Below are 26,637 nucleotides of genomic sequence, written 5' to 3' on the forward strand. Positions count from 1 at the left end.
ATTACAAAGGACATCCTGTTTCATAATAATATATTGTATTCATTTTGAAGATGTCCTCACGTCTTACAAGAAGGAATTCTAAAAAGGTGGTTGATGCTGTTAGTTGATACTTTGTTTTCCTTGTAAAGTCAGCATGGTATAAAAAATTCAGTGTAAAAAAATGATTTTAAAAGATAGATGGTGCCTTGATGGTACCTTGTTATTTAGTTAATGTATGCCTTCTGTGATATGGTAGCTGCAGTATATGCTATTTATGTCCCAGAAAATATTCAAAAATAATTGCTGACAAAAGCCACTTCACAGGTTGACTCAGAGGTACTTCTTGTAATCTGAATGTTAATATTCTGGATAGCTAGACAGAGAAAACTATTGATGTAGTTTGAAGATCATATTAGAGACTAGTCAGGATTTAGTTAGAAAGTGGGGATGGAGAAGGATTGAGATACTTGAGTTCTCCCAGTTTCAGTAAAATTTTATGCTTATTGAGCCTATAACACATACAATATATAATTTTCTTGAAAAGTTAAGATTTTTTTGCTAGTCTGTGGGAAATGTTGCCTTTTATATCTAAAGAATTTATGTTTTCTTCAGAAGTAATTTAGAATCACCTTAATTTTACTCTAGAATTCAGTCAGCCCCTGGTTTTACTGTGCAATTCTTGACTGTCATCTGCTTTATTTTCCCCCTTATGCTTAAATCAGTGTTACAAAGAAGCACTGATAAAAACCAGAGGCCTGATTGCTTACCTCCCTTACATGTGGCCTGTTCCATGTGATCCATGCAGAGGGAGTAGGAGCAGTGTCCACTGAGATCAAACAGTTCCTCCAGCTCAAATTAATGTTTAGATCTTAACTTTCAGTGTTAATGGAACCGACCAGGACCTCTGTATTTCCAAAAAAACTCATCTTACTGTAGTTGCAACCTTTTGGGGAAGAGAGAAGGGTTAGGAATACAGTGAAACAATATGATGTATTTTCTCAATGTTTGAAAATACAATTACAGTTTTTACAATGAGGAGTTGTGCATTTTATTCTTCCCACAACCACCTGCAAAAATACTGTTACTGTGGCCTGATTTGTCATCATAAACTATTGTGTCATACAGAAGGAAAAAAATTGTTCTTCCCTCTCTGGGTGTGTATTCAGATAACTCAGGCTGTAAACTGGAAAGTTTTTTTTCCATCACCTTCATTGGCCAGACTAGCAAAACTCCACGGGTGTCTGTATCAGCTGCTTTGGAATTGCTTTTGATGTGATTAGGCTACTAATTAACTGTCTCAGTTCTTCTCTCCCGCCTGATGTTTTGTTTTGATTCACTTTGACTCAGAGCAGTCTGCATTCAGTGTATGTTTGTTTTTGTGTCTTGTATAAAATCCCTAATGATAGCTTAGACTGTCTTCTTTTGGTCCTCTTTTGGTTGAGAGTTTCCCTATGTTGACATACATTTTCCTGTTAAATGCATGCACCAGAATTTTTCTTTTAAGAACAGCTGGGACTTTGCAAGGTGTAAATCAGTGTGCAGTCAGGGTGCATATCTATGTGAATATTCATTTAAAGTGTGCTAAGAGTTTTACAGTCTGAAGGAGAATGTGCATAGTTACTTCAAAACCATCAAAAACCATTATAAATGTTTACTACTTGAATTCACCAGATAATAACCTTACAATTAAATTATTGTGCAAAGTCAGTTAAATAACAGCAGAAGTCACTGTATTAAGGCCCACTTTGCAAGGAAACCAACAAAAAGGAAGTGTGAAACACGCTAATAGATTATATGCTATAGCAATATATGGCCTTTTTATTGCTTTTCCAAGGCAGCAGATTCATGTGCAGTTATTACTACCTGTATTATCTGCTAGTTTTCTATCAAAAAAGATTCAGTCTATTGAATCATTAATCTAATATTTATCATTCTTATTGAAAATCCACTAGTGTTAGCACTTTATAAAATATTGACTTAAATCTACTGGTTTTGCTAAAGATTAAAAACATATTAACCTGAAAAGCATGGTATTTCTTAGGACATTTTGAAACTACTCATTGTAGATGTTTGAAACGACAATTTTTCTGCGTTGTCTGAGGAATGATTTTTTTCTTAAATCTTTAACATATAGTAAGTGACCAGTACCATCCTGATTTGATGATGCTGAATGTTCATCCAACACACATTTGAAATTTTGATGTGTGTTGCATTAGTTAGTGAATATCAAGAATAACATTTTTGCTCATACATAGAGTGTAAAATGGGATCTTTTGTAGCAGCACACGGCCTGTTTAGAATGATATAACAGGCGCTGAATGTTCACATATCAAACAAAATGCCATCTTTCTGTAGAAAAGAGGTGTCAAAAAGTTTCTTTGTACCTTTAACGCATGTGATTATGTAGTACAAAATGCAGAGTTTGTAAAATTTCTTGAATATACAGGCAAAAAATGAATAATTCAAAACAACTCATAAGTTCTACATTCTATTGTATCTTTTATAACGCAGGCAGAAGATAGCATTGTGTTCCCAGTAGAGCTGAATTTGCACAAGTTACACCTCGGAAAATGCCAGATGGTCTATGGTCTACTTTTGAGAGCTGTCACATATGTAAAGATTTGAAAAAAGAAAGACAGCTGAATGAGAGCAGTGGATCATTAAAGAGAGAGTGAGAGTCCCTGGGTATCACTGTGTTTTAAGAAGCATTGTGTCGTTCTCCATATTACACCTTTTTTTTTTTTTTTTTTTTTTTAAGACATACACAACCTTTAAAAAATAAGGTAAAAATATTTCTGTACTAAACTGAGTAGTTGTGGTTTAATCTCGGAACTGTCAATTGCTTTTGTTCTTTATGCTAGAATGCGGTCATATGGTTCCTAATTGGTTTCAAGTGTGTTTTAACCATAAGATTCAAGTCTCCCTAGTGCAAAATTATCAATAAAGTTAAAATAAATTTAAATTGAGATAACTAATCCATTTGGGGTTTTATTCCATTTTGATTTGACCTGCGTATCACAAGTGAATACTGTAAAGCCAGTCAGCTAAAAAGTTGTATGTTAATGCTAAAAGATGCAAGTAAGAGTACTTTGGGAGCAGGATTACTTAATAAAAAATTAAAATAATAAAAAAAACATAGAAAAGTCCCTAAACCATTAGTAAAAATAATAATAAAATCAAAAACCTGTAACTGTTCAGATTTCCAAGACTTTCCATTTATCCACAGTTTGACAGAAACACACCTAATTTTAAAGAATGAATTTTGGATATTTTGTCAAGTTACTGTATTGTAGCAAAGCCCCTAAAATATACAAACAATTTGTAAGCTGCCACCACCAATTTAACTGGCTTAGCAAAAGGTCATAGATGTCAGTTTTATAAACTGACATTCAGACATAGAGAATTTTTAGAAAAGTCTATTGCTTGTGTTTATTGAGGGAGGGTAACTGCTCCCCAGCAATTCTAGTTCATTGGTACAACTGCACTCCACAGTAGAATCATAGGCAATGCAACGTGAGGAAACATTACACGACAGTGTGAAAAACACTGTTCCTTAATTACAAAATTTACATTTAAGTGGGATAATGAAGATAAAACTACGGGGTGCTGTAGACATAAACACTGAGTTTTAGAGAGTAAATTTTCATTTCTGATATTGGCAAAGATTTATGACTATTTTGCACATACATGGAAAGAGAATCTACACAAAGGGTTCCTGGTAGTATACTTTTAATAATATGTATTCAAATAGGAGAAAACTCCATAAAAATTTGGTTTGGGACATTTATGAGAGTTTGGAAATGTTAACCAAATATATAGTGATGTCTTAAGTTTTAGCTTTCATATTTTCCAGATTCTGTACTGCATTAGTGTATAACTGTGAACCTCATATAAAGTGTTAGCAAGTTCTCTTCACAGTTTAGTGAGACAAAACAATCCTTTTCCAGCCTGAGAACCAAGGACACCATTGCAGCTTCAGGCCCAAAAAGTATAAACAACAGGGAACTGAGGAGCAATCTGGGAGGATGGAACTGCATAACCTGAAGCTGTAATTGGACAATTAACCCCAATATGTAAATGGAACAGAATTTATAAAAGTGTGAAAAGGTGTGACCCATGGTCCATCTTGGGTGGAGTCTCAGCCAGGCTCTGGTACTGCCCAAAGTGTGTCCTTTGAAGGCCTTTTAATAAACACCTACTTTATTCCTTTAACACTGTCTAGCCTCTGTTCTAGGTAGCCTCTCAAGGCATAAATAGCACAAATTGAATTCCAAAGTGAAGAAAGTGCCTTTCTTATGCTTCTGTTCATAGATTTTACAAACACTAATGCAAAATTGAAGGAGGAGCAGTTTCAGAGTTGTCAATAAAAAAGCCTTTGGGTAACAGTTACTTCAGGTCTCAGATAGTGTGCTCCTGTTTTGTTGGCTTGGATGTTTCTGAGCAGTTACTACTGGTAATGGAAAGGAATGATCTTTGATCTTTGTATTCCCTGTAATATCTTCGGGGAGTCTAAAACATGTCTGTTTCCCCCAGCCCTCTCTTTCTTTCCTGCAACAGAAAATTATCACTTTGGTCAAGTAGGTTCAAGCAGGGTTACTCTGACCTAGATAGATGTGGGCAGTCAAGGCTATCTTCTGAAAACATAAGTGGCAGTGTCTGAAATACCAAGTGGCAAGAAAAGCATGAACCAGTTCATATTTAAACTATTATGAAAAAGAATCCTTTGTTACCTGTGAGCGTGACCAGAACATAAAGTTTAAGATTTGTGTGAAGTTTAATCTGGAAAAGTTTATGATCATGGAGAAAGCAATATGAGAGCGGTGTTAGTGTTCTGGATAAAAGGAAAGCATTGTGGGTTTGTTTAGGCAAATTTAGAACTGAGTCCTTTTAGTGACCACCTTGGTCTGTTTGCCCCAGTTATATTTGTTGGAAAATCTGTTAACTTGTACCTGAAGTGATCAGTAGAGTACCATCTTTTGGAACAAGCTGCCTATAATTATCTGTGTATGTTTTTACCTTGATACTGTGAAATCATCAGAAAATGGATATGAATCATCTGAAAAGAGAATGAACTGCAACACTTTTTTTCCTTACTGCTGGCACTAATTCCTCGTCCATTGGGTATCTAATAGAATCTGGACTTCTTCTTTGACATAACATTTTTAAATAGGTGAAGATTGGACTGTCTGGAAACCTCTTTATTTCCAAGCATGGTGCAGCAGTGTTTTGATTAGGAGAGATGATTGGGCTGATGCTTTTTGATTGTGAAATCTTGTTGTGTTACTGTGTTTATAGTTTAATTAGTTTTCCCCCATGAAATCTGCATTATTTTTTCTAAATAAGAGTTGTTACATTGAAACCACTTTTCTTTATTACAAAGCTTTACATTAAAAAGTTGTGCATATTTTCTTTAGTTACAGACTAAAGAATACATAGGAAAATCCCTTTTCCATGTTACAAATATTCTCTTTTTTGATACACTAGCTCAACACAAAATGGCCAAGTTTCATGCTTACTCACTAGGATGAGTTTATAGCATGTACTCTTGGAGACTTAGCCAGGTCACTGCAGATACTTGCCTTGACAGGGTTTTTCTTTTTATTCCTTTGACCATTTAAATGTTTTCATTAAATTCTGAACTGGCCCATTACAGACATTTCTTAACTTGTGATTCTGAGTTGAAAAATGCAGAGGCGGGGGGGACTCTGGCTTGCCACAGCTCCGTGGTATTTGAATGCATGTTCTTTCTGTCTTTCTGGTTACCTCTTCCACAGAACCAGATCTTGGTTGGTTTTGTACTTCTCTGTAATCCATGAGCTCTATGAATTGAAGCTCAAACTTGTTAGTTACCTGGATATTCCTGTTCTTCTACAATATACTGGGTGGCTGAGTGTCAGGGGACCCCTACCACGTCACTCAGGTTATTTTCTGAAGGCTGGCAGCCTGCATCTTAGCCCATTACTGTGGTCTGTATGTTTACTCCTACACTTTTTCTCTCATTTGGGTGTATTTCACACGTTATTAATTTGATTACATCAATACAAATTTATCTCAGTTTTGCTACATTCCTTCCCAGTCTTGACTTTTTCCCTTTCTTCAAGTTGCTTGCATTATTCTCTCTGTGTAGTTCATAGAGCTTTGCAAGCCTTTCCTTGCATTGTCAAATGGACAATCTAGGTCTCAGCAGATGTGACATGCTTTTTGAATACCTAATAATTATTTTTAATCTAGAGATATTTTTTGATTTATTGTCTTGATGGGGAATGTTAACCTGTCATTTTGTTTTTAGATCAATAACAGCAAAGAAAGTTGCATTCCCAGTCTAGCCTAAAGTGGTCAGTTATCAATTTGCAATTTAAATTAACCCTTTCTTTCTTGTTCTTTAAGCACAACCTCAACGTTTGCCTCAGCCAAATGCTTCAGCACTGGAAAGGAGTGAGGAAGAAAGTGGCAAAATCCAAAATGGCCATGTGGGTCTGAGTAATGGAAGTGGAATTCACAACGGGGTCAAGCATATGCCTGCAGACAACAGAAAGCTTTCGTCTCCTGTTTCAGAAAAAATGCACAGAAAAATTCAATCCACCTTGTCTGTCAACAGCAACAGCAGCAAGAAGAGTAAAATAAGCTCTGTGTTTTCTCAAAAGCCAGGTACCTCACCAGAAGGTAAGCTGATATTCTTACTAAAAAAACCAAACTGAATAAAGACTAACCAAACCTCAGTAAAATTTATACAATCAACGGAAAATAATTGAAGAGTGTGACTCACACTCCAGAAGCAAACAGAAGTTATTAAGATAAAAGACATGCTTCTTTCCCAAAGGAAAATATTAAGTATTTGAAGGAAAGGGAAGGAATGGGAGAGTTCTTGCTTTCGACATTTGGTCAACATGATCTGATAATGTTTTAGTCTCTGTACTTGGTATCCTGAACTGATAGAAATTCCTGTCAACATTGTCACACGTACATCAGAAAAAAACCCATTAAAGTACTACTAATTTGAGTCATAGTAAATATTTAAATCCAGTAATGGCAGGCTCCGGGAGGGTAGACTTTGCTTTTGAAATGTTCTGTTAGCTGATATCCTGACTAGCTGTGAGGTCTAAACACTAGATAATAAAACAGTGACCTGTGCTTCAGTGTTCAGTGTGCCTTATGTTATATTTAGGATGTAGATAATGCACATGAAAAAGCTTCATACTCCTGCATAACTTAAATAAGCAAAAGTAAATAATTTCTCCCATGTTTTAGCTGTGTCTCTGTGCTCTCACTTCTTGAATTTACACTTAAGGTTCCAGAGTTCCTGAGCTTCTCAATCCACTGCCTTCCCATTAGTACTAATATACTCAATGGACTTTGCTACGGCCCTTAATGAGAGCAGTGTAGAGACACTAGAAATTTTATGGGTTTGAGGCAGGCACAGATGTTACTGGTTAAGAAAAAACACCTCTGGAGGGAGGGGACAGACACAGACTCCTAGAGAAACAGGAGATGGTAGTGTTCAGTGAAATGGGAAAGATTCTCAGCCTAGATGAAAGGATGAGGGATCAGAAGGACCACATGTAGTGCCCTGAATGAAGCCTGACATCAGTGGAGTGACTCCTTTTGGCTTCAACTACTTTAGTCAAACGTAGTGAATCTGTGTAGTAATATCAACAACAGCTTCAATCAGACCCTTCCATGGGCTGGTCCCCCTGGCTATTGTTTATTTTCATGTCTGTTTTCAAGAATCTACTGTTACTTTTCTGTTGCACTTTTAGTCCTCTAACATTTCTTTCCAAAATCACAACTTCATACTTCCTGTGTTCCCTTTTCTGTTATGTGAAATATCCTTATATCATTCTCCTTAGTGCACTTTGAAAAGATTGTATCTTAAAAATCCTAGATAGGTACAGTCTGTCTATCATTCATCTGTTCATGTGACTGAAACAAAGTGCAGGCCTCTGAATTTAAGAAATCCAATCTCCAAAGGAAAAAACCAACTGTTGTTTCAGAGGCAGTGCCTATCCTGTTCATTCCCCTATACAATTAATTATGGCAAACATTTCCTTTATTCTTGTAAAATTATCCTGTAACAAAAACAGTTGTTGGGGTTTTTTTTCCGTTTAATAACTGAATATAATTACGTCAAATTAAAAAGTGATTGAGGAGAAAATTATTATTGTCTTAGGTTTAGCTCTAAATTCTAATGTCTGATTTTAATATTCAACACAATTGTGTTAGTTGCCGTCACACAATATTTTTATATGCAGTAGAAATTTTGTTATCCTTAAAGGCATCTCTGATTAGAATATAGATCATTAAATAGTGTTGTCACATTGTATAACTTGCATTCTTTCAAAGCAGAGAAATAGAGGATAGTCCTTATTGTCACAAGCAATTTCACAAGTCACCTAAAAGCTAAGGTTAAATAAAGTCAACACTGTACATCTGGCATTGAAATGTCCTTTTGAATGTAAGAACTTGGATGTATGCTCTGAGTAGCTTGTCCCATTCTGCAAATGTCTGCAGCTCTAACTTTTCTGTTACTCAGTCTGAGCAAAGCCCAGGTTGTATTGTGCAATGATTAATGTCTGGTGTATTGGAATATGCCCATAAGGGAATATTTGTTTTTAGAAGTGATTTTCTGGTTTTGAAATTTATTTTGCTTTACAGTTCTCTGACAGGCATGTTTTATATTTGTGTAAACACATCTGCATGCACACATATACAGGCTTTCTGACAGCTTCTTCAGTTTTTCAGTAAGGTACCCTATGGGGCTACATGACAGAACGATAAATTATAAGTAGTATTCTTATCAAGCTGTTACCTCTCAGGAAGTATTAATATATACTTCATTTATTCTATCATCCCAATTTTTTAGAAGATGCACAATCAGAAAGTCTGGCAACAGTCAATTGAAATATTTAAATTAACACAAAGAAGAGTTCACTATTTAAAGGAAAAATGATTTATTGATAGCTAAAAATAATTGTGTTATAACATGACTACATGTCATGTTAACCCCTTATGACTACTTCTGGAAGACTGCATTACAAAAACCTGATATAATTAGCCCAGTTACTTGTTTAAAGGACTGTAATTGTATTTAAATCAGGAATATATGTATATCTATATATGGATATGCTTGATAAATAAATCTAATTATACTACGCCAGAAGAGTATATTATTAATTTCAGTGATTGAGGATTGCATAGACATTCTTTCAAAATGGTATACACAGTTTAATTTGAACCTAACTTTTGCAGCTTCTTTGTATAATTTTTGGGCAAAGAGGCATTTTTCTGAGAAGTTGCCTCTTCTGATTCACTGAATTTCTGTAGAGGCTATTGTCAGAGCTTCCAGGAAGATGGAAAAGATACAAAGCTATTGAAAATTATTTGTGACATTGCTGAACTACTTGGCTTTGCTTTAACTTGTACCATGCTAACCTCATATGCCACTGGTTACTGCTGAAGAGTTGCTGGGTTTGAATTTACTTGAAGGTGTGTGTTTGTATTCAGGCACATATACGTATAGTGTAACAATATAACTTCTAGGCAGTTTTTAAAATGGTCTTCTGGAGAAAGAGACAGAGTATATTTCTTTTGTACTTTGAGTAATAAATCACCTAAATTAACTCACCTGCCTAGTTTACTGTAGCATCCAGAAAATTTTAGTAGAAAGAAGTAAGGTAAACTTGTACACTTTCAGATGTTTCAATTCACTTTGATTTTGCTATTCCTTATGTAGTACCTTGGATTTTATTCTTTAACTGCTAACCTTGTTTGGTTTTTTAAACCTGAAAATACACACCCTGTATTTTTACTTCATCTGCCTTGTCTTCCTCTTTGAGTGTTTTGATCTGTTGTCAGTCAGGAGACTAATGAAATTAAGTGAAGGAAGGTGGCCAGAGAAAAGGAATCGATTATGTCCTCAGAAGGAAGACAAGCAAAAATTTTGTCTGTCAAACTGAGTTTAAGCTATAGGAAAGACAAAATATTTTTCATTTTTATCCTTCCCAAAAGCTGCATTCTTCTTGATTCTTCTTAAAAGACAAGATGTGAATATTTCTGGAGCACCATACTTGGTTGCAATGCAAAGTTTGTCCTGATCTAGTACTTTGTTCTAGAGTATTGTATCTGTTGACAGAACAGAAAGCCTGGATGGGCTTCAAGCAGGATAGAATCAAGAAACCTGATGGGCAGGATGCCCCCCATTCTGCACAAGAGCATATTTGGGCTCATGCTTATTTGAAATGTAGCATGCTGCTTCATAGTGCAGACTTCAGTATATATACTGAAAAGCTAAATGAAGTTCAGTATTACTTTACCCTGGCTAGCAGATCTGCCTGTGAAGGTTGGTGCTGCTCCTGTTGGTCTCCAAAGTACTAGGCAGTCCTAACACAAGCTATGAAACCTCCCAGTCTGCCACCCTCAAAAATTCACCCACCACAGTTAAGAACTCTTTTATTAATTGTTCCAGCTGAAAACTCCACTTGTGCTGTGGGTCATATCTTGTGAGCTTTTGGAGCTGAATTTGTGTAGGGAATGCTTAAATTGTAACAGATATTTTCATAGCAGTGGTATAAAAGCTTTAAAAACTACTTTTTAAGTGAGTCTGTAGTATATGTGACCATGTCAGCATTCCAGAATATGCTGGTTAGAAACACTTTCACATCCAGTGAGACTTAGGAGGTTGTGAGTGCAGTCACCAGTTCTGCTTTTCCTCCACATCTATTATTAATCCATATTGTCCCTGAAGAAATCTTACTCAGCTCCATAACTTACACTACAAAAAACCAAAGGAATTATGAAATAGTTGGAGTGTCACTCCTAAAAAGCAGTTTTTAAACACTGTTTCAGTTCTAAAGATTTTTCAAAGGGACTGGATAGGTTTCAGTGAATATTGGGAATAAAAAAATTTTTAGCTCAAAGAAATTTTAATAATATTTTGAATTATTGATGCCAGAGGTGTCACAGTACTTCCAAAATTCTGGGTGGTAGGCCACTAGCAAAGAGAATTGTAACTATTTTGCACCCATTTGTTATAAGCAGTGGAGAAAAACACCTTGGAAACATAAAAAAGCTATTGTAAATGAGTAAAAAGGAAGACAGTCTAGTTGCTGTGTTCAGATGCAGAGTATCCAGAGCCCTGATGCAGATCCAGATGCAGACCTTTCCAGAGAGGCTTACAGAAGTGAGGAGGTCTAAAGGAGACAGCAATGAGGCAGCAGAACAGTATCTCTAGATGTCAGGAAATGAAGACAGATGAGTAACTGAATACACACATATGTGTATCAGAGTGGTGGAAGGGAAGTAATAATGACATGCAGTTGGAGGAGGAAAGGAAAGTTGGGCAGGGGAAGGATGGAAGAGGAATCTAATTAAGGGAGTGAGGGGCCAAGGTAGGTGCTTATTATTGTCTTAAAACCAAACCAAGTTTTCCTACCAAGTCCTTATGAAGCTTGATGTTATACATTTTTTGAATCAGAGCAATAATTTATGAAAAGTTAAGGATGGAGAGAGAGAATACAGATTTTTATTTCTTTTTGGTATGAAGCTCTCACTTCTGGTCAAGTTGTTGTGACCTCAGAAGTTACTGTGTTTGGCAGAGAAATTCCCACAACTCCAATGCCTCGATAATTTGAGTTTAATGTGGTACTTCACTCAAAAGGCTTTGAGCATACACAATTGCTGTATTCATTTGGAAACAGTAGATTGTTAAACTATGCTGAACAGATCATGAGCCTGCCTCCTGTACGGACAGTGAGATCTTCTTTGTTCTTTCCTTCCCAGGCTCTCTAAATCAGAAAGGCAATAGAAGGCATCTTCTTTGCAATGGGTTTCTTTCAGGAGAGATCTTTAGGAAGTGTAATAAGGCTAGATACAGAAGTGAGCTAGATAAGGAAAGCCTGCAGCATGGGGGTGAGACTCTGGGGAAGGACAGCCAGTGCAGAATTGCCACCACATTGAAGTTACCATTCATGCTTTCCCAGAAGCAGAGCCTGAAGCAACCTTCCTCAACTTAGTAGACTGTGTTTCTTTTGGTGCTGAGCTTAGAGATGCGATGAACTATTTCACTGAAAGAAAGTGTGGATGTTTTTTTTTAAATCCAGTGTTTAAAATTCAACATTTCAGGGTGCATTTGAAAGAGACATCTCTCTCCTCCTCCCCCTTCTTTTTAGTATAATGCAACTTCATCTGTTCTAGATTTTGAATCAAAGCATGGGGTTGGTGGACACTATTTAACTCATGCTGCTGACAACATTAATTTATTATAATATCCCAAGTGGTACTGATGGCTTAACTGAAGATGAAGCAAATCCAGCAAATAGCCTTTGTGTTAAGCAAGGGTCTTAAGAGCCAGTAGGTGCATATACATGGAAAGTAATGTGTAGTTGTCTTAGCATGCTAGCAGACTTCTATTTGAAGTAGGAGTGTTTTACTTTGGTTTCTATAACTTTATATAGGAAAAATGGTTTCCAGGAAACTGTCCTTTAGTGCACATGATTTGCAATAGGATTGTGTTGAGTTTTTTTTCCTCTTGAGGGACACCACAGCAGCACTAAGTTTTCTTTATATACTGTTCAGTCATTTGTTTGGTATTATTTACTGAAATTCAGTAAAAGTGTGCATCAATAGCCTAACATTGCAGAAGTATCTATTGGCCATCTCTCAACCTGGCTTTTTTTTAAACATACATACACTTCTGAAAGCCATCCCATAGCATTAAGTGGTATTTAGGCAGCTACTTGTTAGTATCCTGCAATCTTTCTACTTCAGCTGAAATTTTGTTATGTTTTAGAAATTGGTTCAAAGTGGATTTGTGTGTGAGCATGAATTGCTAAACAGGGGTCTTTGTTAGACAAGGTTGTATCAGAACACAGTTGTCAATCAGGCAGTGGGCAAATAACATTATCATATGGTCAAATGTGTGTTTTTTAAGAATGCATTTTGAAGAGTGATGTGTTTTAAGTATGGTTTACATAACTTTTTTGCACAGAAGTCTTGAAAGGTAATTTACCTGTTTTTCAACAGGATTGAGTGGAAAACAGGGCCTGTAACAGAAAGAGGGTCTTTCAACAGCATTTATTTTATAAGGACATAGTCTAGCTAGCACCTAAGGACATAGTCTAGCTAGACCTAACTTGTCTCAGTATTTGCAGTGGTGAGCAGTGGCAATGAAGGCTTCATATTCTAAGGAAGTCTTAGGTATTGGAAATTAGCAGATTTCTTAGTATATCTGTATGTTTGAAATTATTCCTGAGGTTATATCTGTATTGAGGGCTTAGAATATAAGCTTTGATGAAAGTTGCCATGTGTTTAGTGTGATTTGCCTGTTCAGGCAACATTTTAATTTTCTTGTTCAATAGAGATAATAGGTTTTTATTTTAAATGGTGAAATATCACGTATATTAGCCTTTTTAAGTATGTTTTCCCCTGTCTTAATAAATGTCAGCCTTTCACTAGAAGTAACCATACTCCATACAACATGTCAGTTTGTTCTTCCAACCTTTGCTTACTTTCCTGTGGACATTTTCCTGGGTGCAGTGATTTTTCTCTGAAGATAGACAGTGGGTCACAGAGGCTGCCCATGAGCCCCATTGCAGGAGCGGTGGGAGGTGTGACAGCGCGTGTGCCGCTGCTCAGGAATTCTGCTGCCTCCCTGCCCCGGCAGGGCTTTAGGAGCCATGTGCCGGGTGGTTGCTGGCTGGGGCTGTGCCGCTCCGGCTGCGCGCTCATCCCGCGCTGTGCGCTGCCAGCCCGCGCTGCCGGGCTGCGGGACGCCTGTAGCGCCTGCTGGGGCTTCTGTTCAGGGCTCTGCAGGGGCCCTCTGCAGCAAGCCCCTGCTGAAGACCTCAGCTGTCACTTTGATTGTGGGTTTGCCCTTTTTGATTCTCTCTGTGAGACAGCAGAGTGCCTGGAGATTTGTTTTGAGTGGTCTGAACTTGGTGAATATAGTTAGTAAGAAGCTGACCAAGGTCACCATCCTGTAAGTGAGCTTATTTATCACTGTAGACATGAAAAACTTTAATCATATATGACCTGCCTGCTTGGTATGAAAGCTTTTTGAGTCAGTTTGTGACAGGCTAGTGTCAAACATTACAAAAGCAGCACATAGCAGCTGGTACATGCATTTCTCTGTGCATTTTTCAGTTCATCTTCTGCATTTCCTGTACAGTTTTGATGGTTGATAGTTCTCTTCAAAATCTGTTTTTTAAGTAGAGCTGCAGCTTTTCATAGAAATGAAAAGGAGGTTATACAAGGAAAATTTAAATAATTTAAATGTATATTTCAGTATTTGAAAGAAATTGGATACCATAGTAATATCTGTATGCAGAAGTTTTAGAAGAAAAAAGTGGTGTGAACGTGCCAGTGTTTAAAGACATAGACAAACATTAAAATAGTTTTATTTTTATATTGTTTCTTTTCCTTAAATGAGTGTAGCTGTTATAACTGGGGTGAGTTAGAAATGGAGACTTCTCAGCTTTTATAACAGTGTGTAAACAGTTTGAAGGGATCTTAGGCCTATTTCTTGTCTGGATCTTGTCTGTGGTAATATTTAAAACTCAGTTAAAGTAGATGTTACATGTACTGTATCCACTTTATGGTTAAATCAGCACATGGTTGGGTGTGGGTGTGTGTGTGTGATATAAAGCAGCAAAAACTTGAACATGCTGGTTGGGTTCTGTTTGCCTTGGCATTGTTTAACAGTTTTGATGAAATTCCCTAAGAAATTTGTGCCTTTTGGGATGTGCCAAAGGACTAAGGGAACACCTTCACTTGCATTGGTTTTAAAGAGTGTCAGATGGGATGCCCCTTTTAATTTCAGGTCTAATTTTCATTCCAGACAAAATGAAAGAATAATTGAAGATAAGCTTGAGTATCGGAAAGCTCACCTTTCTTCCCCAGACATGAGTTGGTCTAATAAAATGTACTAGCACTGCCTACAGATCAAGACTGCTGTAATTTATGCCATTTAGCATACCTTATGGGAGCTTGGATCTAGTCAACAAATGTGATAGAGTGTTTTGATGAAATCAGAAGCATTTGGTAAAATAACTAAGGTAGATATAGTGGTTTGGAATTTTTTTTTTAAGTATTCCTCTAGACAGTGTTCACACCCCGCATCCTCACTGTTAGGTAGTGACAGTCTCTAGTGCAGCATTTCTCAATTAAAGAAAAGTAATATAAGAAAAAAAGTAATATAAGAATTGAAAAACAATGGAAATTTGAGACTGGTGTGGGTTTAGTGTGGAAGTCCTAAGAAAAAGCTTATCTTCATTAATGATTTGCCTGTCTGATGCGATGAAACTTAAATACTTCCAAAGAGAGGGAAATCGCTTTAATGAAAGCTTAAACCTCAGAAACTTCAGAGTTAACTTACTATCAACAGCAGTGCATCATGAATGTCAAGACTAATGGAGTTCTGTCCACAATAAAGATGTGCCCCTAACTCTTGATTGTTACTATATCTAATGGGAAAAGAAGATTCTAATTCTCAAACAAACAAATAAACAAAAAAGAGCTTAAAGAAATTTTAAGCTGGCACCCGTATCATAAGTGGTATTGCTGTGTCATTTCCTTTTTAGAAAAGACTAGAATATACTCAAGGTTTCCAGAAAACACATTATCAGACATTAAAATCACCAAGTTTACAAATACATAAAATATATTTAGTTCTAGTTTGATTAAAGTGATCCACTCCTCAGTCACCTGAAAAAAAAAATCAGATTTTTATGGGGTGAGGTTAAAGAGTGGAAGTTAAGTATAGTCTTTATTCTTAATGTTAATCTTAACATCTAATTAATGTTAATTGAATGTTATTCTTAGTTATTAGTTAATTTTAAGGTTTAGAATAATATGTAATTTTAAATAGTCTCCTTGGTCTTATAAGCAGGAAAAAATTACTGGAGTGTCTTGTGCAAGCAATGAAATATATTGTAGTGGTCGCCAAGATGGTAATGAAAAACCTATGGTCATCTCTTTTGAAGTGAGCTTTGTATAGCCCCTTCATGGCTGTATTCCACTGATCATACCAGCAGTCAGTTTTAGCTGTGTAATGTTTTCTGTGGAACTGGCAGGTTGCTGCAGGGATGTAGATACTAGAGAGGGATGAGTTTTGTGTGGCATGGTGGTTTGTTATTACTACAAAAATACAGTGTATCTTTTTCCTATAATTGCATCTGTAGATCAGAAGCCAAGAAATAGGGGTCAAACATGGAAGAAATTGTTCCACCCATTTTATCCAACTGTATTACAGCCCTTTAGAGTCATGATTCTGAATTCACCTAGTTAGGTAGGACTAGGTAACAGCATGCTTTGTCATGTGTTAAATAATTGCTACCTGGATAGCTATTAAAAGTCAATAACATGAAGAACATAAAAGCATGATTATTTCAGGTTTGTCCTTGAAATGTGAATCAAAGTTTATGTTCATTGTGCAAATGAGTCATTGCAAGAATGAAGAGGGCACTAAAGGGTATCTCTGCTTTCTCTCAATTGTTTGTGCAGGTTAAGTAAAATTGTTATATAAAGATTTTTTGAATCAAATATTAGGTTTGCCATCTGGGGAGAAGGAAATAAAAATAAAGAGTAGGTAAATAAATCCTTTTAGTGTTTCAGTCATTGAAAAAGAGATGGAAATAAAGACCCTCTGTAGAGTTTCCATAAAAATACTAATGGCCAAAATTTTTTACTGTGTCTTGGACCATTTTTCATAGCTTTTACCTTTGAAATGTGTTCATTTAAATCAATGTGGCCTCTTCTTGTAAGTCTTGATTTGGTGGATTTTTTAGCTTAGGAGGGAAAAGTTCTTTTGTGGGTCCAGAAAATGCTTTCTGAGTACAGTCTCTGTTTTATAACCTATGAACTCTGTTCCTTGCCCATCACTAGAAATGTGTTATAATGTCTGTGAATGTGTATTCCTCTCCCTGCAATTTTACATATCCTTGCATGAAGCAGGCAAGATTTTTTTTGGACATCTTATTTACAATATATATACATACAAAGTTTCATTGTGGTGTACTAAAACAAATTTCTAGAACGACATTTGTTGTTGTATTAGCTTCTTCAAGCTGTATTTTAAAGATGTGATATACTAAAACCTTAGTTCCTCAAATATAAAGGTTTCTTAGATAGAACTCTTGGCTTCTTTATCTTTTTCCTTCATATTAAAAGAAAATCTGAAAGGAGATTCTACCTGAGCATATTTAACACCATCACCATGACAACCAGCTAATTAATCGCTATCAGTCTGGCTTTGGTCCTCTTCAGTGGACTGATACTCTCCAGCTTTTTTTCACATATCTTCTGTGTTTTCTATGAAGGTCATTTATTTAGTGACATTATGTCTTTGGGAATAAAAGCTTTTTAATACAAGAAACAATTTTCTTTAAAGCATGTTAAATGTACCTGTGGTTTCCTCTCAGTTTTGCTTCCTGCACACTAGTAGGGATATTTTAAGGTTAGAGTTTTGGGGTTTTTTCCCTCTTCTTGCTTTTTATGAAATTTCCATCTTTTTCATTTTGGGCATGAGGGTTCTGTTGTACATTGTGACTGTGGCCACATTGCAGTACAGAAATGTCCAAGCTAAGTTTGCATCTAAGTAGTGTAGTAAGTAGGAATGGGCTAAGGGTTCAAGTAGTTCCTTTGCTTCTTGGGACAGATTTGGCTGGTCTGAGCCTCTGTTGCTGCATTGCTGAAGGTATTCATGCTTGCTTGTGTAAGTCACCACTGCAGTATCATACAGTCAGAGTTTCTGCAATGTTAGAGGTATTTGGAATCAATCAACATACCTGTCATGGCTACTGCACAATTTTTAACATTTATAATTTTGGTTAGAAGGCCTGATAATAGTATTGATGTTGCAAGTAATTGCAAATTTTCCCCTATGACAGCAGTCTTCAGCCTGTGAACTGTGAGAACTTAACCTCTATAGAATGGAATGTCTGTAGGTGCTCAGACCAACTGTCCATATAGCTCAATATTCTGTGGTTCCTAACAGACTCTCATAGAGGATACTTGTAGGGACTTGTTGGACTCGACTGTCCTACAAGAGACAAGAGATAGGGTAAGGTTGTGCAGGATATTTCCCCCAGAACATTTTCCAGTCTTCACCTGTCTGTGGCTAAAGAGTTCAAAGTTTACAGGCCGTAAAAAGAATGAAAGCTGAAGCTAGGAAATAAATGTATTTCTCCATCCTGAACACATCTTGTATTTTCAATTTTTTGTTTTGTTTCTGAATGACTATTCACTGCCTCTGACAAATTAAATATGTTTATACATATGAATTTATACACATTATGTAAATAGAGTATATCCCTCAATCCCGCAGTCTCCTTTTCACTGGCACATGTTTAGTTCCAATCCTTGTTTTCCTGTCATGTCTCATGGATGTATTATTGTTTGAAGTTATTCCATATATTTACTCTTTGGGTGCCGTATTTTTTGCAGATAGTTTATGGGACACCTTAATTATCTGTGTAATTTAGTAGTACTTCTAAAAGCTGGATATTGATGTTCAGGTATAGTTAAGAACTCTTGAAGATTCAAATAGTACATTAAAAGAATGGTACTTATTTAGTAGATTTGTGTATTAAAGCAAGAGAAGAATCTGTATTTTGACTGAATATTTTATATATTGTTGAAAGTAAGAAATGCATATAACATGCAGTTAAGCTGGTTTTAACGTGTGCAAAAAACAATAAAGAAAGCAACAGTGTTTAGGCAACTCCTTTATTTTTCTTCACATGTATTGAGCAAACAAAATAGTTTCAGAAAGGTGAGATGAACTGGGAAGGGCTGGAAATGATTTGAGGTATTTCCCTCATTAGTTGTTTTTAAAATTGTTTTTTATCAGTTTGTGTAAGAATGTATAGATGAAGATAATAGATATGGATATTTTACATAATAAATGACTAAGGAGATTGATCTAAGCAGCTCTGAGCAGTTTAGTACTTGGAATTTATATGAAGTGAAGTGGTGTCAGGAAACTTACACAGAATTGGAGATGAGTTGAGCTGCAGAAGTGACCATGAAGATACGAAGATGTTTTTTTTTGTACTAGATTATGTCTACTCCGAACCGTTTTCATTCAGCTGCTTACTTGACATTGTGATGTATCTGGATTTAGAATGACATATTAATGATTTTCTCTTTTCTTCTTTGCCTTTTTTTTATTGTTTTGTTTGCTCCTGACATGCTACTGAACTATTGCACATGAAGATTGCTGTGTTCACTGTATCCTGGCTTGCTTGTTCTGTGAATTTCTCACCCTCTGTAACATTGTTCTGGGACAAGCGTCCTGTGGCATCTGCACGTCGGAAGCGTGCTGCTGTTGCTGTGGGGACGAGGTGGGGGATGACTGTAACTGCCCATGTGACATGGACTGTGGCATCATGGACGCCTGTTGTGAATCTTCAGATTGCTTGGAGATCTGCATGGAATGCTGTGGGATCTGCTTCCCATCGTGAAAATTTATCCCTTTCTATTTTATTCTCTATAAAACTGGAGAGCTTTTCTTTAAGTAAATTTGAAGAAAGACAAGGTAAGATTTTCACACTTGCACTGTTAATTCCCTTTATATAAATATTTTTTTTAAAAAGCAATCCTCAAATCTGTATTCTAATACAAATTGTATAGTTTTGTATGTGAAACTAAAGCTACATTCCAGCTTCCTTTTGGCTTTGCAAATGGAAGAGTTTATTGAAAGTGAATTATAGGCCTGATACTGCAGGCCATATGAAGGCAAAATTCCCATTTGAATCGAGTGATAGGTTTTGGTCAGAGAACAGACTGCAAGGCAAACCTTAAGTATTTGCCTTTACCTACTTTAATGTTTAAACACTCAAATGCCTCCATGCATAACATGCCTTTACAGGCATTCTGAAAATCAAGATATCTCTGTTTCTCTCTCTTTGGGTTGAAAGCAACTTTGCTCTGTTGTTTTAAACTTAATTCAAAAGCCAGAAGTCTTGCACTGGTTTTGCTATAGCGGTCGTGTCGGCAATATGTCTTTTGTTTTGAATATCTCATTGATTAGAGAGAAGTTCCTGGTATTTTCCATTGCTGAGATTATCTGACAATCTAAAGTAAAATAAAAGTTTTGCCCTGGGCTAGAAGAGTACCAGGATTTTTTTGTCATCAGTCAAGACAGAATAGACACCTTATCATTTTAGTTCAGTACTATGATTACTTGAAATGCTTTCTCTTAAAAGAGACTTTGGAAATCTGTGTAGACATGAAACACATCCTCAGAGTAACCAACTAATAGACTAACGATACTTCAAAAATTGGCTATTAGAGGAAAATTATTAGAAGTTAACTCAAGAATCTAAACCAGTGCATAAAGTGGTGGCCAGTGGCCACCAGCCAGTGGCCTGATCATGGCTCTTTGTGGCTTTGGAGCCAGTGTTACATAACTTACTGTTTATTTCTTTATGGTGTAGGAAAGACCTACAGAGGGTTGTAGAATTTAAACAGGGCATAAAAACAAATTAAAATTGACTTTATTAAGGAATTCTTTCATATTCTTACATGCAAAAAGCAAGTGAAAAATGTTTATTCTCAGATACATTTTAAATGTTATTTTTAAATAACGGTGTAAAAAAAGATCATATAAAAATATATTATATGCTTTAAAAATAAAAGGACTGGTATTTAAAATATTTGAAAAATACAGTTAGGATCTGTTGGACCTAACTGTATATTCCCTGTTTACACCATTAAGGTTTTCCAAGAAATATCTCTCTTTTGTAATTGTAGTTGTCGAACACAAAGAGGTTTGTGGCATTCCCAGATTTAGGGAATCAGTCCACCCATTTTCTTCACCATCTGCTCATTTCTATCCTCCAGGTGTGTAGCTCACAAACTGTTCTTTGTAAACCACCCACATATCTTGATCTCACATACTTAAACTTTCCTGTTTACACTCCAGGTATTCCATTTGTAGAGCATAGATTTGTAGATGTCCTAAATTCAGTTCTTGTTACAGGAGTCATCAATAGCCAATAGCATGTGGGTTGAGTGAATTGGCCATAAGTGTCTCTTTCTACTATAGTGAATTCAGTTTATGCAAATGTGACAAGCTAAAGATCACAGGAGTGTGAAGCTAAGTCGACAAATGGTCTGATATTAACCAAAGCTTCTTCTTGTGAACACTGACTAGTAGTGCCTACTACTGCAAGTTATCACTGAAGCCAAATCCTTAACTCTGCTAGGGAGCTGGGAAGTGTTACATATTGCCTTAGCATATGCAATATTGTGGTGTATTCTGATGCAATGCAGATTCACCCTCAGAGGGTTTCCTAATCTGTTTTTTTGATAGTTACTACAAGTATTATTCTTATTATGTTTTTTTTTCTTTCTGTATATTGGGCCAGATTCTGATCTGTATTCCATAAACTAAGTGCATTCCCATTCATGTCAGAATTTTTTATTGGTTAAATTCCAGTTAGAGAGCACAAAAATATTATGGTAATAGGCAGGCTAATAAGGAATAATATAGTTAAATTGATAAATTCCCAGTGCTCAGAATCAGGCTCATGGGGCTCAATTATGACTCCTAAAAGGCTGAACCACATTGGGAAGGGGGAAGAGGTGCCTTGGTTGAGTGGCATTGCCTGGAGGCATTTTGTCTTTGTAAGGCATAATGCCTCTGGGGAAATTGGGGGCATCACAGTGAGCATTGGGACTCAATGCACCTTGGAAAAAGTCTAGACAGTACTTTGTCCATTGTAGGTGTGTGGTTGACACCGTGGTTGTGGGAACATGTTCTCTGGGGCTAGACAGCACCATGAACTGTCTTTCCTCATGTCCTTCTGGTCACAGAGGTGAATTAGGGCTGTTTCTTGTCTGATTGTGCTTTTGGGACAGGGAAGAGGACTCCTTGTCTCTTGTGCTGCCCCAATATATCCATGCCCTGCTGGAACAGGTCCAGTTCTGTGCTTGGAAAATGCACATTTGTTATCATGCTTTTAGTGAATGCTAGATTTTACTAAAAATTACTTTTACCACAGATTGATGTGGTTAAAAAAAAAAAAATACCAATCTAGGGAGTTATTTTTCTGTGTAAAAGTTATCTTCAGAGTTTGTCCTGCACAAGGCCTTGTTTCTACTTACTGGAACTTAGTGGGTTTTTGATTTATTGAAATTATAAAAGCAATAATTATGAGAACTTTGTTCATGCATATGTGTATATACTTTTTCTCACACACCTGGATATGCACACACAGATATGTCTTTTCCCACTTTTTTTGTGAAATACAAGGAAGTGAAAATAGTGTTATTACAGACAATTGAAAAAAATAAAAAATTGTGTATTTTGTTTGACATTTAAATGTAATCTGCTGCTGTTTTCATAGAGATATTAGCACTTTTGAAAAATGTATCTTTGTAGCAGAGAATATTAGCATGTAGTTTAAGGAATTCCTTTCAATATTTACATCCTTAAATTCTGTTTTGTAATTTTCACTCTATAATCAGTCTTGTAAGCACCTTGTGTAATAAAAAAAAACAGAATCAGAAATCAAATGTGAAAATAGAGTTTAAATAAAATGAAAACATTAGAATTTAATTGTCTATTTTATAATAGTACTTGTGAACTTGTACAGTGTTTATTCTGCAAACTGGCCCATTTGAAAGACATGATGTTTGTACTTTATATCAATTGGATGTGCTACTTGCAAACACTATTTTGAAATAAAGATCTTTATTTTGAAACTTTTGGATATCACTCTTTAGTAGTCTTGCCTTGTTACTCCTCTAAACAATAATTTAATGTCTTTTTGTGTTTTTTCTTCTACTTTAACCCTTGGATAACTTGCACAGAGGGTGACTGGGTGTAGAAGTTGTCCTACAGATGGAGCTGAGCCAGCTCAGGCACTAGAAGCTGTGCTAACATGAAGCCTCCAGCAGTAAAAAAGTTTGTCAGTAAGCATTCCTTGGTGAAATTGGATTAATTAGGTGAAATTATGGTAATGATTAAATTTTATCAAAATGAAAGTTATTTTAATACATCCATTGCAAGTCTTCAGTTTACTAAAAACAAGCTGAACTGGGAGTGCAAGTTCATTGGCTCTTAGTATTCATATTATTTTTTTTTCATGTCAGCTTAAGCTGAGTGTGAACATCCTATAATACTTTAAAACTGCAGAAACTGCATGTCTGCAGTCTTTTGCACTAATTTTTCTACATCTATACCACCATAGAGGGTCAAAAAAACTTGCTTCTCTGGCCATTACAGAGAAAAGATGATAAAACTGGCAGAAATGGTGTTTGAGTGTGTATCATGAAGTCTTGCATTGAGACTGTACACCAAAATATTTGTTTTAGTAAAAGAACTTATAAATGCATAGAAAAAATAGCATCATTTGACACCTATCTTAGTTGGTCTAGCCAGTATCTATAATACATAAGATTTGTAGAAAAAAATGGCTCCTGAAGAAGGATCAGGAGCATCCAGGAGTTTTGGATTGATTAATGGCTCTATTTCAATCATAGTTCTCATGTTAAGAATTGTATGTTGACTTAGATGAATCACTGATTTTATAATATTCTAAAAGAGAAAATTTCCTGAGTTCTTCCCACACTTGGACTTTTTTTACATTATCTTAATGGTTGCAATATTTGGTGTATATTCTTGGAGGGCAGTGCCAATTGTATTGATGTATCTCCATGTTAAAGCTTTTATTGTCTTCAGTCTTGTAACTTTCTAAAAGGAAACAGATCATAGAATGAATGATGTATCTGAAATCTTACTCTTGGCACCAAAATTAAGTTAAACATTAGAGAAATATCTCCCTAGTGTCTTATCTTAGCGTTTGAGTGCCTACACCACATACTGGAAGACTGGACAAACTGTTGATGGTAACAGTAGTAGCTCTAGAATCCGACAGACATTAATCTTGCATTTTCCCTTACCTTCCAAACCTTCTGCCAGCTCTTAGCACTTCCAAAGAAAGCAGGAAGACCTTAACTCAATTTTAACACTGAAAGAAGTTCAGTAAAAATAATACGCTGCACTCACTTCCAAGATGCACTTGTTGGCTGTGCTCAATGCACTTGAATGTGAAGTTGATTGCTTGTACAAAGTTTAGCCTACTCTTAAACACTTGCTGATGCTATTTACCAGTGATTTGGTGCTAGTGTCATAAAAGGATGGGTTTTCTCACCTTTTGAAATCTTTAATATGATGGGTTTTTTCTACTATAGTTGGAAAGAGAACATTCTCTGAATTATCAGTCTGCAAAACAGGCAGATGTTTAATTAGATGTTCTTAATGTCTTTATGGTTTTTAATCATAGGTTCATAGAAGGGCTTAAGCTGGGAGGGACCTTAAGCATCATCTGATTCCAACCTGCTTGCCATAGGCAAGGACATCTTCAACTAGATCATGTTGCTCAGAGCCCCATCCAACCAGGCTTTCAACACTTCCAGGGGTGGGGCAGCCACAACTTCTCTGGACAAGCTATTTTCATGCCTTGTCACCCTCACATTGGGAATTGCTTCCCAATATCTAATCTAAACCTCCCCTCTTTCAGCTTAAAGCCCATTCCCTTTCATCTTATGACTACATGACCTTGTAAATAGTCTCTCTCCATTTGCCTTTTAGGCTCCCTTCAGGTAACTGGAAGACTGCAGTTAGGCCACCCAAAAGCTCCTTTTTCAGGCTGAACAATTCCAATTCTCCTATCAGTTCAGCACACTTCATAAAACACTGTGTACAATCTTGTTTTCTTATTTTAAGTACGCATATTATAGCATTTGTTAGTACATTTCCATTCAGTACTCATAAAAAGGGAATGTAAGACTGTATAATACCTTTTATACATTTTATAGTGCCCTACTGATTTTTATTCTGGTATGCGTATGCTATTTTAACTGACAAAGTACTCCACTGTAATTGGGGCTCTTTATATCATCTCAGTAGGGTATGTAATTGGTGCCCAAGCACTACACAATTCCTCTTCAATCAGTGATATAGGATTCAGAAATTTGTCTCATCTCCAAGTTGCACAAAGTGACCACACTGTGAATATGCTGTACTCCAATATATTTCATGTTACACTCCTACTTTTTGAGGCACCAGATTCACAGTGCCTACCTTTTTTTCCTTAGCTTTTTTTGCAAGGTAGTATGTTTGGTTTTGTTTTGCTTTTAAATTTTGGTTCAAAGAGAATGGAAAGGGTCTTCATTATGGAAATCTGGGACAATATCAAGATACATGTTGCATTGTAAGTTGTTTCTTCATTTTTTCTATGTTCTCTGTTATATGCAACTTCTAGTCAGAGACTTGTAAAAATGATGTCTTTGGAACTTTGGACTTAGCATCTAAATAGCTGAAGCTCAATAGTATTGAAATATTTAAAAACGAAGATGAATTGATTATGTCTTTCTTGCTTAAATAAAGCGCCAGAAGTTCTATCAAGATGGATTCCGCAGAATTTTGCAAACTGACAATCTTTAAAATAGTTCTGCTTACAAGAATAAACTAGCATGTTAGTTTCAAACTAGCACATTTGAGAGTGGCAATATATATATATCTCTGTGTGTGTATATGTATATATATATATATATATATATATATATATATATGCTAGTTTTTTGATTCAGAGCTATCTTCAGTTACTGAGGACTAATTAAGAACAAGCTAGAAAGAATAAATGTATTAAACAATGCGATATTTCTTTCCTCCCTAGGAAATGCAAGTCCATTTGTCTGTTTCTTCATGTGAGGAGGAGACACCTTGATTACATATTTAATGTAGACTAACAGCAGTGGTTTAGAATCCACAATAACTTCAAGGTCATTAGAAGTAGCATGTGAAAGATAAAGGGAAATGTGTTACGAGGTTCCCACTACTCTTGACAACTGCTGTCTCTGCCTCAGTAATCTGCTTTGCAACTACCAAGCTTTCATGGGGTTAAGTGAAAGAAAATTAGGATATCCATGACTGAAATTTTATATTCACTCTTGTTTCTTCAGAAGGAGTAATTAGACATATTTACACAATTACATTTTAGTAAACTATTATGTCAGCTTAACTATAACACATATTCTGGTTAAAGTACATTAAACAGCGATCCAGAAGCAATTTAGCTGCAGAAGGCATTATTTTCTATCTAATTATTTGCAAATTAATGAATAAAATTAAATTCCAATCACTGAAAAAATGAGGTAATGGTGAGAATCAGAACTACATATTAGTTAAAGCTATGCAATGCATAACAGAATTAAAGCCGCCTTTTATTCAAATTCAATGCTTAAAAAAGAACAAATCCATCATCTTGAAATTTGACTTGTAGCTTGACATTAAAAATAATATGAGTAGAATTTTCAGTGGGGTAAGCACAAAACTAGTTCAAGTAGTGTCACTCTCAATTAATGTACTCAGGTGCTGTGCCCATTAAAATTCCCACTTGTGGGTTCAGCTCTCTATGCAAATGGGGTCATTACCTGGAGAATTTAATTGGGTATGACACTGGGAGTAGGAATTTTCCTTTCAAAATAAACCTTCTTGCACACATTTTCACTAGAAATTTGATTGTTACATATACTTCATATTGTTTGGCTCTATAAATATTTACCAAAATTGAGAATGTCCTCACTTACTTATTCTTTTACAGGTAATTCATAATGCATCAAAATGATTTTTAAATTGTTCCATGTATTGCATAT

The 26,637-nt window shown here is 35.9% G+C and overlaps 1 protein-coding gene across 3 annotated transcripts in view; it reads left to right on the forward strand.

Moving 5' to 3' along the window:
• The window catches only part of MDFIC (MyoD family inhibitor domain containing), a 52,267-nt gene extending 29,574 nt beyond the window's left edge, over positions 1-22,693 (forward strand). For all 3 annotated transcript variants that reach the window (XM_054632307.2, XM_077178963.1, XM_077178964.1), the window contains exons 4-5: positions 6,367-6,642; positions 19,186-22,693. In XM_054632307.2, coding sequence (XP_054488282.2) covers positions 6,367-6,642; positions 19,186-19,433 — 524 coding nt within the window. In that variant the 3' untranslated portion in view covers positions 19,434-22,693. The remainder of the gene's footprint in view (positions 1-6,366; positions 6,643-19,185) is intronic.
• Positions 22,694-26,637: the final 3,944 nt, after the last annotated feature.

This window comes from Agelaius phoeniceus, chromosome 5, assembly GCF_051311805.1.
Source record: "Agelaius phoeniceus isolate bAgePho1 chromosome 5, bAgePho1.hap1, whole genome shotgun sequence".
NCBI classification, from domain to species: Eukaryota; Metazoa; Chordata; class Aves; order Passeriformes; family Icteridae; genus Agelaius; species Agelaius phoeniceus.